Below are 14067 nucleotides of genomic sequence, written 5' to 3' on the forward strand. Positions count from 1 at the left end.
CATTTTCCCTAGTCCTCTTTTGTTGAGACCCCACTGCTCCCCCTCCCCCATCTCTCTCCACTAAGTAACCCGGCTTTCTGTTCTAAATCTAACCCCGCCTTCATCCCCAAGCTCCAGCTCTGACACTGGCCTCTCAGGGGTACTCTCACAGGCAGGACAGCCTCAGGTCAGATTCTGGTGCCGGAGTGGGGGGGGCGCACTCCACCCGCGGAATCCCCTATCGCTGTCGTCCGGGTGGCTTCCACGCTCGCGCCCCCACGGCTCTGGGACCAATAGGCAGGCCTCCGTGCTGGGACTCGATCAGCCATTGGTTGGCTCGGCCGTGGTGAGAGATGGTGCGGTGCCCGTTCTCCGCCCGGGTGAGAGCTGTGGGCGGTTGTTAGGGCGACCGTTCGTGACGTAGGCCGTCAGGCTGAGCAGCCGCCCGGTGATTGGCTAGGCGATCGGACGATCCTTCCTTATTGGCGGCAGCGCGGCGGTCCCGAGCGTGCGTCAGAGCAGAGTTCCTTCCGCCCCGAGGCTCGGTGGGCGGGAGACGGTCGGAGCGCCGACGGCGGCTCGGTGGCTTCCAGTGAGATCCGGAGGTGAGCGGGAGACGGCGGGACCGGGGCCGTGGAGCTGCGGGCGGCAAGTCTCGAGCCCCGCCCGGGCCTGCTAGGCGGTTGCGGAGGAGCCGCGGCCGGGAGGAGACGTCCTTGAGGCCCAGCACGCAGCCCGGCGGGGCCTGAAGGCCGGACCCTGCCGGGCGACGCAGCTGTCGGGAGCCAGATCCCGAGGGGGCCGTGCTGGCCGGGCAGCTCTGGGCGACGGGGCGGAACCGGTGGGAGGCAGGGGCACGTCCGAGGCGGGGTCGCAGGACGGCGGGAGCAGATGCTCGCGGAGCTCCGGGGAGAGTTGTCCGCGCTGTCCAGGCGGTCACGCCCCAAAGCTGCTGTGCGTCTGTCTGCACCTTTCTTGAAAGTGATGGGTAGGGTTCCTTGTAGGCTAATCACGGCTAACTGACCCAGAGCCGGGGATGTGCGTGGATGTGACGAGCTTTGTAATCCTGAGAGAGGGTCAAGAGGATGCGGATGTCAGTCAGGGCTAGTACCGGGCCTGCCTGTCCGCCTTGTCTTTTAACCAAGGGGCGTAGGCTCGTAGGTACTGATGCTTTTACCTTATACCTTTTTCAGTCAATTAATTTGATTTGAGTTAGGGAAACCATACTTTCAAGGTTTACATGTTAAGCAATAGAGTTCTGAGGCAGGGAGAAGTTTCCGTATTTCTTCTGAGGCATTCATGTGTAATCTTTCATGTTTGAGGATACGCCTTCTCAGGTCAAGATTCTTTAAAGCAATAGGAAACATTTGTTTCTGGGCCTCACTAAGTCATCACGCCCAATTTCAGCATCTTATAAAGTAGGGATTCTTGTTTTTTTGTTTACTTGTGAGTTTATTTTCCATGCAGTGGCAGATTTTTAATTCATTTAGGGAATATCTGGCAAAGGCCAGGGTAGACTCGGAGGCTAGACTAGATTTGCAAGCTTGCTTTGTTGTAATTTCTTTCTAGAATCTGATCAGTTTGTCAGGAAGCACAAATAGGAACTGATTGGTGAAAGATAGAAATCACAGGATTAACGTGAAAACTTGTATGTGGCATCACAGCACCAAGTGTGTATGCACTTTAAGTCTAATTTCTAGGCCCTGCGCAGATGCTCATATTATGGGATCAATATCTACACTGTTAACACTCATGAAATCACTAGTATCTGAAACAGAACCATTTTTAAACCTACAAAAACGGCAGTTTCATAGTGTTCCATTAATACTTTGGTCCAAGAACTTCAAAATGAACAGAGAAGATAGGCTTACAAATAGGTAATGTGTAATAGAGTTGGGTATAGAACCCAAGCTTCCTGTTTTCGAGTGCAAGATGATGATGGTTTTGAAGGATTGTAGGTTGAGAAGCAGAATGTTACATCCTATTGGGATTAAAAGTGGCTGCGGTTTAGGATATGGTTCTTGCCTTCAAAGGGACAACATGTATGTATTACAACAAGATTTCAGTAAATTTAAATTTTCATACCTTTAAAGAGTGTGAAATGTTTGCACTATACGTCATTTAAATAAGTTTATTTACCCTGTTTTCAGTAAGTTGTTATTGAAGCACAGCATTAAAGCTGTCTATTGGGGCTGGAGAGGTGGCTCAGCGGTTAAGAACACTGGCTGTTCTTGGAGAAGACCCGGGTTCAAATCCCAGCACCCACGTGGCAGCTAACAACTGTCCGTAACTCCAGTTCCAGGGGATCCGATAGCCTATTCTGACCTCCGCGGGCATTGCACAACACTACATGCACTTACCTACATGCAGGCAATACACGCGTACACACAAAATAAAAATAAAATTTTTTTTAAAAAACTGTCTATTGAACTTGTATGCGCTATCTATCCCATAGCTGGCTGGTGTCACTTATAATGGCCGTGAAGGTGGAAGATTGGATTCTATAGCCTGTAAATGCTTTCATAGTCACAGAAAAATGGGAGGGTGCCCATGAGAAGAGATGGTTTATAATTATGGTTAGTTTTGAAACATCTTTGTAACACTGCTCAATTTATATTTCCAAGTAGGCGTGGTTCTCTGTGTTTGGGGTGGTTCACAGGATTGTGAGTAATTTTTTTCTTCAGTGTTGTAAATACAGTTTTATACCTAGGGAAAAAATGTTGCAGACTTGACAATGCCACCAGGAAATCAAGTCAATGGAAAATCTGATATGCCTTATGTGTGATTGTGTGATTGTTTTAAACTAATTTATAATCATATTGGGATTTCTTCCTGATAGCAGTTCAGATTTTAATTCAATGGAATTAACTTTTTAGTAGTGATGAATAATATTGACTCAGAGAAGAATGTAAGTTGGAAAGTTGCTTGTAGGGGATGGTGAATTAGAAGTAATTTTTGTGTAGTTTTAAACTAATTTACCTTCTAGAACCTTGAAGGTCATCCTTTAGTCCAGTTTGCAGAGTTTTAGTTTTTGATTTACAAAAGAGGTTATGTGATAAAAGCTGAAGAACATGTCATTTCTTTTTCAAAACTTATGTTATGTGTAAGTGCACCCATGTCATGCAATGCCTGTAGAGGTCAGAACAAGAAGGCGTTGGATCCCCTGGAACTGGAGTTATGGGTGGTTGTTAGCCACCATGTGGGTGCTGGGAGTTGAACTTGGGTCCTCTGCAAGAGCAGTCAGTGCTCTTAACTGCTGATCCATCTCTCCAGCCCCAAACATGTAATTTCTTAAGAGAATTAAGTGGAGTTCAATTCTTAGACTTGTTTAAATTTCATACTTTAAATCCTGGCCCTGAATAGAAAGTATTTTGTTGTTGATCATTTTCCGGGCATTTGTTGAACAGTGATAGATCTAAGTGCAAGATGCTGGAGCGTAAAATGGTAAAATTCATGGTGCACAGTTGAAGAGGCATGAATAAATACAGGCAGGTGCATGACACATTTTTATACTTCATTGATTTGATTGCTAGCCTTTTAAAATTGAGACCCACAGTAAGGAACACATTACATATTACATAATCATGAATAATTTCATGATACATGCTTTGGGTCTTACCCAGCAACTAGTTTTGCATTATTTTCTATTTTATTTAACTAAAATATGTTCTTACCAACAAAATTGATTTCCTCATGGAATGAATGAATTGTCACTTAGAACTTGAGAACCAGCTATCCTGGCATGTAGTCTGGTGTTGCTGAAATGTAGAGAAAATGTAGTGCTGTGTTGAGATGTATTTGCTAATTGGCATTATTCTTCAAAGCTACCTACCCCTTTTTAAGGTACTTTGTTAGATTATTGCTTTCTTTTATTTATTTATTTTTTTTACTGTCTTCAGTAGATATCACTTTTTTAAGCAAATAATGTGAAACTTATGTGAATTTATGCTCTAATGCCAAATCAGTGTGTGTGTGTGTGTGTGTGTGTCTGTGTGTGTGTCTGTGTGTGTTCCAGTGCTATGAGTGTGGTCTCAGCACAGTTTGCAGGAGTTGGAGTCAGGCGTGGAGGCAAGTGCCTTTACCATCTCTTTGGTTCTTGCTTTCAAATCTTAATTGTAGTAGATGTTTATGTGTAATATGTTTCATCATAGTCATTAGTTTTAAGTGTAAGAAATAAGGCTTACAACTATCTTTGTAGGCCATCAGTGACTATACAAGATGCTTTCAAAATTGGAATATCAAAATTATTTAGCCAGCAAACATGGGGATGGGAAATCATGGTTGTCGTTAGCTCAGATCTTGTTCCATTGTTGAGAGTCCTTTTGTCAACAAGAAGTTTGTTGTTTTGCTTTCTTGTTGTGCTAGAGATTGGATGAAAGGCCTTGCCCTGAGCTGTATATTTACCCCTTCGGGGTCTTTCCGAGTACATTGCAGCAAGCCATCCTTTTCTACTGACTTTCTAGTTCTGGCTAGCTATAATAGTTTTAGGAGCATTTTGCATCTAACGCATTTCCATTGATTTCTAGCTCTACTGTTTGCTGGAAGAAAAATAGTTACCATAGCAAAAATCTTGTCTCCTTTTACTAATATAGAAATATCTAGAAAAGACTTCTAGTGACAGCAAGTTTTGGGAGGTTTATTAAACATCATTTTGCTAATGACATTATGCCTTAACGTATTTTAGACTAAAATAGTGTAATGGATTCCTGCCCTCTGAGGAGCTTATAAATTCACCGTGATTTATCTACTTGGCAAGTAGATTCTTTGGTAGTACTTTTGTTCAAGCATGTGCATGGTAAAAAGGGTGTTTATAGGTTTTATAGCTGAGTAACTAGAAAATATGTATAGTTGTTTTTCATGTTTGCTTTTTGCTTTATTCTCCTCTTCTTGGCTTACATAATTGCTAGGGGTTGATCTTAAATGCTTGAACTCAGAAAAAAAAATGCAGTTTTTAAATGATTGTATATAAGTTGGTTGCCAGTGAGTATTAAGGTTTCAAAAGTTTAAGCTAGTAAGAGTTGTTTTAATTTAGCATTACTGATACTACCCAGAATTATATGGAACACCGAGAGAGTCCTGTGTTTAAAATACTGCTTAGAGTTTAAGCATACTTAAAGCATTTTCCTGAAAGTGAGCTATATATACTAAGTGTTCATATGTGATATTCCCCCCAGGATCCAAGGACTGTGTAGCTACAATGTTGTCAAGACTTTTCCGAATGCATGGCCTCTTTGTGGCCTCCCATCCCTGGGAAGTTATTGTGGGAACAGTGACACTTACCATCTGTATGATGTCCATGAACATGTTTACTGGTAACAACAAGATCTGCGGTTGGAATTATGAATGCCCCAAATTTGAAGAGGTTAGTGAAATTAATTTGATATTGAGTAAATTACATTTTCAATTTCTAAATGTCTGCTTTATAGAGAACTATAACTCCCCAAAATTCTGAGTAAAATCTTTAGTACTCATGAACTTACCTTAGATTTCCAACTACTAACACAGTATGGGAATGTATTAGAAATGCCTTTTGAATTCAAATGACTGTGATTGATTATGAGAAATAGAACTTTTGTGACTCTGGAAAACGTGAAGAATCATAGTGTTTTCAATTTTTGATTTCCATATTGGCTCTTTTTATTTGATTTGCTCTGTCTCTGCATTTACATCCTTGCGGTAATATGTAAAGTAGTGACATACAGAATGAAAATTCTTACTTTTGAATGCTTATTTTGAAAGTCAAACCTATTGGAGTTTTCTTTTCTCTCTGAATAGGATGTTTTAAGCAGTGACATTATTATTCTAACAATTACACGATGCATAGCGATTCTGTATATCTACTTCCAGTTCCAGAACTTGCGTCAACTTGGATCAAAATATATTTTGGGTAATGCTTTTATATATTTCCTCTTTTGCATGCCATTAGACTGGAAAGACAATTTGTTCAAAACTTATTTGGAAGTTTATATTGCTGAAAGAGTACAGTGTATTTGGTAATTTCTAAATTCTTATTACTGGCGATTTGACATTCTAAAGTCAATAATATAATATGGAAGAAAATATTATTGTTCATATCAGAGTGCTGTGTAAAACAACGTTAGTATTTGTGTCATAGAAAATAAAGATTTTTGAATGTTGAATTTTGTCATTTTAGGTATTGCTGGCCTGTTCACAATTTTCTCAAGTTTCGTATTCAGTACTGTTGTAATTCACTTCTTAGATAAAGAACTGACAGGCTTAAAGTAAGTATTTGAAGCCTAAATGTTTATTCTTTCAAAAATTTTAAGACCCTCTATTTCCCATGCTATAAAGGTAATATGTAAATTTAAAGGTTTAGAACACCTTACTATTAGCTAACTTTGCTATTAGCTGTAAACATTTTGATGCATACTCTCTCACTTATTTTAATACTTATTTTTTGGGTGTCATATAACATGCTGTCTTAAATTCTTTGCCTAATAATAATTAATCGACATCTTTTCACAGCCTTAATGTTAAACTAAGTTCCTAGTGGTAGCTATATTGTATGTAATACAAATGCTTTGTAGTTTTTAAATCACCTAATGTTGGATTAAGTTGATATTTCTCCATAAATACCACTGTGATGAATATCTTTATAGGCAAATTTTTGTTCACATTCAAATTATTTCCTTAGGATGTATTTCTAGGAGTAGGAAACAAAACAATGAAACAAAACAAAATTTAGCAAATAGTTAGGGTTAAGTATCTGTCAGCTTTGAGGATACCAAAGGATTCTAGCAGAAAGGTATATAGACTATATGATTGTACAAAGTGTAGGGGATAAGAGGGTTGTTTAAAAAGAGCTTTTCTAAACCATTATTTTTCCTCCATTAAATGTGTATGTCATCTGATTTTTTTTTTTTTCCAGTGAAGCTTTGCCCTTTTTCCTGCTTTTGATTGATCTTTCTAGAGCGAGTGCATTAGCAAAGTTTGCCCTAAGTTCTAACTCACAGGTGAGTATTACTTATAAGCCAGAAATGTGGATAGTATTCCTTTAAGTTTATTTACATTAATAAGGGTTAATAAAATTTCTTCATTGTCCAAAATCCAGAAATTGCCTTAGCTGTAAGACTTTAGTTCTGAGACTGGTTTGTGTAAGTGCCCCAGGAGTAGTTCCATTAATTTAACGACTCAGATATAATCTATAGCTATTTCTCCATTTTCCATTGGAAGTCTTCAGAAATTATGGTGAAATGACTTGAATAAGTAAACTGCTTGTTGAAACACAGAGCAGAGTGGGTATTTTGGTTACTTTGCTCATTGCTAAGACCCAATACCTGACAAGGAACAATTTAAGGAAGGAAGGGTTTCTTTACTATTCCAAGAGAGATAGAGTTCTTCAAGGCAGGGAAAGCATGGCAGCAGGGGCCGGAGATGGCTCACAATATTCCTTCTGTTAGAAAGAAGAAGGTTGGGTTTTACAACCCCAAAGCCCACCCCTCAGGGATCCATTTCCTCCAGGGAGACTCCACCTCCTAAAAGTTCCACAGCCTTCTCAAGCAGTACCAACAGCTGAGGACCAAGGGTTCAAACACAAGCCTCTGAGGGACATTTCACAGTCAAACCACAGCAGATCTAGTAGAAGGGCACATTTATTTTCAAGCCCCTCAAATCACCATTTTATTTCTGATCTTAAGATTCATCTTGATGTTCATTAGTGACATTAATAAAGCCAACATTTTAAAAATACCCTGGTATCAAAATACTTTTTTGACTTAAAATATTTTTATTATTTTTATTTTATGTATGAGTGTATTGCCTGCATATATTGAGTGCACCTGTGACATGCAGTGCCTTAGGAGGTCAGAAGAGGGAGGATAGAAACTGGAGTTATGGGTGGTTGTTAGCCACCATGTGGATGCTGGGAATTGAACCCAGGTCCTCTGCAAGAGTAGCCAGTGCTCTTAACCACTGAGACATCTCTCCAGCTACCACCCCCAACCCCTTTTTTAAAAAATTTTTTGAGATGAGATCTCACTGTGTATCCCAGGCTGTCTTGAGCATAAAGTGATCCTCCTGCTCCTGCCAACTTGAGTGCTGGGATTGCAGACATGCACTACCATGTCCTTAGTAGATCTCAGCCTTTTTATAATTTTCCTTCAGTGCCAGGGATTGAACCTCAGGCCTTTTACATGTTTGTCAAGTACTCAACCACTGACCCACCCCCCACCCCCTGGCTATGAAATAACTCATAGTTCTGTTTTAATTATGTATTGGATAATGCTTTATGATCATTTGGGCATTCTGGTAAGAAAATTATCTAGGGTTTATAATACTAATGTGATCTCAAATATTTTATCTAAGCTTCTGTCAGTGGGAGCCAAAACGTAAAATGCTAAAGGGTTTAATTATGTGGAATTTAAGTGGTGGGATCCTCATACCACATCAATGGATACTCTCTAGAAATACATCATTCAGTGGTAAGGAGGCAGGGCTTACTTCTTCTTGTTTAATTGTCTTTATTATGTCCCCATTTTGCCTCTTGAGTACATGCTAATCTTACTATATTAGATATTCTTTGAGTAATGTTTGATTTTACTGTGGGACCCAGGATGTTCTTTAGCACTTGAAAAAGTTAACCTGTACTTTTATTAGTGTTTGGTCTGTGTTTTAGGATGAAGTAAGGGAAAATATTGCTCGTGGAATGGCCATTTTAGGCCCCACGTTCACCCTTGATGCTCTTGTTGAATGCCTTGTAATTGGAGTTGGCACCATGTCAGGTTTGTAAGCAATTTCTAATACATTAAAATAAGTAGGTCATTAAAGGGAGAAATGTCTTAGATTTGCATTATTTATTCTTGAATTCTTAGGTCAATTATGCTTACATTGTAAATAATAGTGTGGATATGTATGACCTGTGTGTAGTAGCAGGCTGCTAATGTGTTACTTGTTTTTCACTCGTGCCGTCTTTTCCTTCTTTATTCCACTTTAGGGGGTTTTTGGTTTTTGCTGTTGGTTTGCAACCAAGATTGCATCCATGCTAGTCTGGAAAGTCCTTGCTGTTACCTAGACTATATAAGTGCCTTGGTTCCTTGTGTTTTAATTGTCATGTTGGAGGCAGTGCAGGAGTTGGGTATTGTACAGATCTGAGCTAGGTCATCTAATGAGGTGTTTGGGAAGGTTTAATCCGATAGTAAGCAGTACATCTGAGCAAGTACCCAGCATTAGCATCAATACTTGTTTTCTCATCCTTAATTGGATACCAGAGAATTAAATGCTAAATATCGAACATAGGACTCCATTTACATATAATGAAATTATGGCCTGGCATAGAAAGTTTTCAGAATGAATATATCTTGCTAATGTAAGGTTTCTTAGTCATTAGGACTAAATTTTATGGCATTCTTATGAAGACCATAACTTTGTGTGTGTGTGTGTGTGTGTGTGTGTGTGTGTGTGTGTGTGTAAAACAGTCTTGCCACATAGCCTCAGGCCTGTTTTATTGTTTCCTGAGTGCTAAGATTACAAGTGTATATCACCGTGCCTAGCTAAAAGTTACACTCATGTACTAGTGTTCTAGTGTCTTCCCTGGGGCCTTATACCTCTCAATAAGAGAGCTTGGTCTTTCTCCATTAAATTAGAATTATTTTGCTTTTAAGAGAGTATTTGATTGTCTCTGTACTTGGTGTGATGTTCAGTATATAATGTTTCTAAATTCCTAAGGGTACATAGATATTCTGCCATTCAACACATTTTTGTTTAAGAAAGAAATTTTAAATTTTTAAAAATTTACATACCTGTTGCTGGGGGTTTGGCTCAATAGTAACTACCTGGGTTCTCTGCAGCCCACTCCAAAAAATTGCATGCCTTAAAATTCACTTTTCTGGAGGTTCAGGGAGCTGACTCAGTGGGTAAAGTGCTTGACATGTACATAAGATTCTCCAGATTCTCCAGAACCCGTATAGAGCTGGGCATGCTAGTGTGCATCTGATCCCTCTGCCCCCTGTGATGAGATAGGAGGCAGAGACAAGGGAATTTCCAGAAGCTCATGGGCCAGGTAGCTTGGCATGAGCAGCAGAGCAACAGAGACTCTGTCCCAAATAAGGAATAAGGGGGGTGGCAAGGAAAGACACCTGAGGTTGTCCTCAGTGCGCGCGCGCGCGCACACACACACACACACACACACACGTTTATTTTTTTAAAAAATAACCTTTTTGGAGGTGTAAATTTATTAACAAAGATACAATTGTGTCACTACCACTAACATCAAATGAAATGTCAATCAAGTGAAAACATATGTAAATGATTTTCTTGAAGCCAAAGAGTGTATGAGATGTAAAGGATTAACCAGGAAATCATAGGAGGCCTTGATACAAAGGCTTCTTCATTTGAATATAATGCAGAAAGCAGCAGGTTGGATCCCTTGTCAGGATATGGTTAGAGATATGGACAAAGGAATTGACTGGATGTATAGTTGCAGAAGCCAGTGCAAACTTAAAAAACCAGTGCAAAAGAAACATGCTGGATAGAATGTAGCTCAGGGCTAGTGTGTGCTTTGCATATGTAGGCTCTGTGTTTCATCCTTAGCACATACACAAAAGGCAGACATAGCTTCTTGGAAGTCTGTGAACTGGTTCCATCTTGAATAGTACCAAAGTGGCAGAGAGACTTGAGACAGTGAGGAAGAATGCCTGGAGAATATATGAAGCAACATGAGTTACTAATGTAGAAAAACATAGGTAATGGCTAAGTTGTGAAGAGCATTATGTTTGTAAAGTAAAGGAGTAGTAGTTGGTTAAGTTCCTTTCTGGCCACCATAATTCTGGTACCTTCGATTTCAAATTATCAAGTGATTCCTGAAACATTTTGAAGTGACATAGTTGTTAGTTTTCAATCCTGAATCAACATTTTGCATTGTATTATTTTCAGACAGATCAATGAAATAAAAGTAAAAATATCAGTAGGTACTATAAAGGTTATACAGGAATTCAAACAGTGCTATGCAAGAAATATTTTGATATATTAAGAATGGCATAAATGGCTGTTGATGTTCTTTCATACAGTGTCTTCGGTTCAAAGTGAATTGCATTTGTGGTGCGTCTAGGTGAGCAGTGCAGTTGGAGGATGGAAGTTCCTCCATCAGAGCAGCTGGTCGTAGATTCTGGTCTCAGCCACTACTACCATTTGATAACAGAATTGTAAACATTTGTTGGTCATAGTAAACACTATCGGAAGCCTGGATATAATGTTGGGAATGTGGGAGAAGTTAAGGTCTCTATCCTTGAAGGACTCAGAATTTCATAATTACTATTCTTAAAGCCTCAGCCTTACCTTTGAGTTGCTAATTCTGTTTCCAGGGGTCAGCAAAGAACTTCATGTCATAATGTTTATGTGAGTTTTTCTGCCTTTGTGATATATGCCATATCAAAAGCCCACACATTTTACCAATTTTGCATTTCCTCTTTCTCTAAGCAGGGGTGCGTCAGCTTGAAATCATGTGCTGCTTTGGCTGCATGTCCGTTCTTGCCAACTACTTCGTATTCATGACTTTTTTCCCAGCTTGTGTGTCCTTGGTGTTAGAGGTAAGAATAGTTTCCCTGATGGCATTAGTTAAAAGAGTAGCATTTCTCATATCAGTTTGCCTAAAAATCTGTACCTTCTGATGTAATGTTGCCTTACTTTGTAGCTTTCTCGGGAAAGCCGTGAGGGCCGTCCAATTTGGCAGCTCAGCCATTTTGCCCGAGTTTTAGAAGAAGAAGAAAATAAACCAAATCCTGTAACCCAAAGGGTCAAGATGATTATGGTAAAGACTTTTTTCCCCTTAATATCCCTGGTTCCAGTGCTCTCTTTTCTTATAATGTGGGTATCTGTTTGTTTGTTCTTAGCTTCCTATTTTGTTTATGTGATTTTTGTCTCTTTTTGGTGATAATTCTACTGTCCTCTCTTTTCTTATTTTTCTTTTTTCAAAGATTTATTTATTTTTACTTTATGTCTATGAATGTTTTACCTGTATTTATATATGTGCATTACATACATGCAATGCCCACAGAGGCCAGAAGAGTGTGTTGGGTGCTCTGACACTGAAGTTACAGATGGTAGTTAGCTGCCATTTGAGTACTGGGAACTGAAGCCTGGGACTTCTGCAAGAGCAGCCAGAGCTCTTAACTGCTGAATCATCTCTCCAGCCCTCCCCTCCTCCCCTCTTTTTTTTAACTTTGTTTCTTTGAGCCTCTGGGACTTTATTTAGTTTTTTGTTTTTTTTTCAGCAGGGTCTCACTATATACACAAGGCTGGCTTTGAACTTGCAGTCTGCCTCAGCCTTCTGAGTCCTGGGATTCCAGGTGTATGCCACCACATGCTGCTGGGGTTCTTGGTCATTTTAGGCTCTCAGCCCTAAATCGATTTTTCAAGTTCTTCTATCTTTGGAAACCTGTTCTTTTGGAATGTTTCAGCAGTGATGGGGCCATTATTTTCATTAGCCACATATAGTCACATAACAAACTGGTGGCTTTCTTAGAGTAATTTAAGGCCAAGAAAGACACAGTGTCTGGTTGTGCAGTTGTTAGGGATGAGAAGTTTCAATTCTTCTGAGAGGTGGAGTACATGATTAAATTTTTTTTTTATCTCCTCCCCATGATTACATTTTTATTTTCTTTCAGTCTTTAGGCTTGGTTCTTGTCCATGCTCATAGTCGCTGGATAGCTGATCCTTCTCCTCAAAATAGCACAGCAGAACATTCTAAGGTTTCTTTAGGACTGGATGAAGACATGTCCAAGAGAATTGAACCAAGTGTTTCCCTCTGGCAATTCTATCTCTCCAAGTAAGTGACTGAAACCCACTGTTGTATGTTAATCATAGTACTCTGTGTTGTTTTAAGGTCGGGTTGTACCTCTTACATTTATGAATAATAACGTTAATTTGCTTTTTTTTTATTTAGGATGATCAGCATGGATATTGAACAAGTTATTACACTCAGTTTAGCTCTCCTTCTGGCTGTCAAGTACATTTTCTTTGAACAAGCAGAGACAGAGTCTACACTCTCATTAAAAAATCCTATCACATCTCCTGTAGTGACCCCAAAGAAAGCACAAGATAGCTGTTGCAGGCGTGAGCCTCTGCTGGTCAGGAATCACCAGAAACTCCCACCGGTGGAGGAGGAGACAGGGGTGAACCAAGATAAAAAAGGTATTTTCCTGTTTCCTTTATTTCAGTTCTGCCACTCTGATTTCTTATAAAGTTGAGATCATTTTAAAAGTGAGGTTCAGAGTTTTCAGATTTCTTTTGATTTTTTTCAAACAGTTGAAGTTATAAAACCATTAGTAGCAGAAACTGAGACTTCAAACAGAGCTGTATTTATGGTTGGTGGCACCTCCTTACCCAGTACACCATCAGTACTGGGGACACGGGAACCTGAAATTGAACTGCCCAGTGAGCCTCGGCCTAATGAAGAATGTCTGCAGATACTTGGGAGTGCTGAGGTGAGGACAATGGCATGGACTCACTTGGATTTTTTCTTTAAAAAAGGTGTTTTTAGCAAAGGAATGGAAAATTAGTATTACAGAGTGCTGCCAAGTTCTAGTCACAGTGTTAATGGTTTATCTGAACTGTATTTATCCCCCATAACCTTGCAAAGTAGTTTGAATTATCGCCATTGTAGAGATGAGCAGCCCAAGGCCTAGGAGGTTTAATAACCTGAAGTAATACATTGAGGAAATGGTAATGTTAGGAGCAGGGTTTGAGATTTTCTGATTCCAGCAAGTTTCAAAACTCTTTGTCATTTATTACTGCTTATCATAGAAATGAGCAGCTTTTGTACCCTCATGTGTTAAAGCCTAGACAGTGCTTAACACAGAGGTGAGCTTCAAAGATAGGAAATTTCTTTTTGCTTTGTTTTGTAATTTTGAACCAATAGAGAAGCTGGCTTTTCCTGCCTGAAAGTTGAACACTGTGTTCAGCCTGTACGACTATACATCATTTATACTCTTAACATAAATAATGTGCTCCAGCCACATCTGTTTAATCTGGCTGAGAGTCCACACAGTGAGACCTTGTCTCAAAAAAAAGAAATTTCATGTTTGAAGATAAAGTCCCACCTCACCCCTGCTTTAATAAGATGTAATTGATAAA

The 14067-nt window shown here is 39.6% G+C and overlaps 1 protein-coding gene across 1 annotated transcript in view; it reads left to right on the plus strand.

Annotated features, from left to right (window-relative positions):
• Nucleotides 1-446: 446 nt before the first annotated feature.
• Nucleotides 447-14067, plus strand: part of Hmgcr (3-hydroxy-3-methylglutaryl-CoA reductase) — a 23408-nt gene continuing 9787 nt past the window's right edge. Inside the window, exons 1-11 of the mRNA XM_008829731.3 lie at nt 447-584; nt 5154-5341; nt 5755-5866; nt 6134-6221; nt 6869-6953; nt 8615-8720; nt 11416-11522; nt 11627-11743; nt 12600-12760; nt 12878-13125; nt 13240-13418. Of these exons, the coding sequence (XP_008827953.1) occupies nt 5177-5341; nt 5755-5866; nt 6134-6221; nt 6869-6953; nt 8615-8720; nt 11416-11522; nt 11627-11743; nt 12600-12760; nt 12878-13125; nt 13240-13418 (1368 nt within the window). The 5' untranslated portion in view covers nt 447-584; nt 5154-5176. The remainder of the gene's footprint in view (nt 585-5153; nt 5342-5754; nt 5867-6133; nt 6222-6868; nt 6954-8614; nt 8721-11415; nt 11523-11626; nt 11744-12599; nt 12761-12877; nt 13126-13239; nt 13419-14067) is intronic.

The sequence above is a fragment of the Nannospalax galili genome, unplaced genomic scaffold (genome assembly GCF_000622305.1).
Source record: "Nannospalax galili isolate Female #2095 unplaced genomic scaffold, S.galili_v1.0 scaffold1054, whole genome shotgun sequence".
NCBI lineage: Eukaryota > Metazoa > Chordata > Mammalia > Rodentia > Spalacidae > Nannospalax > Nannospalax galili.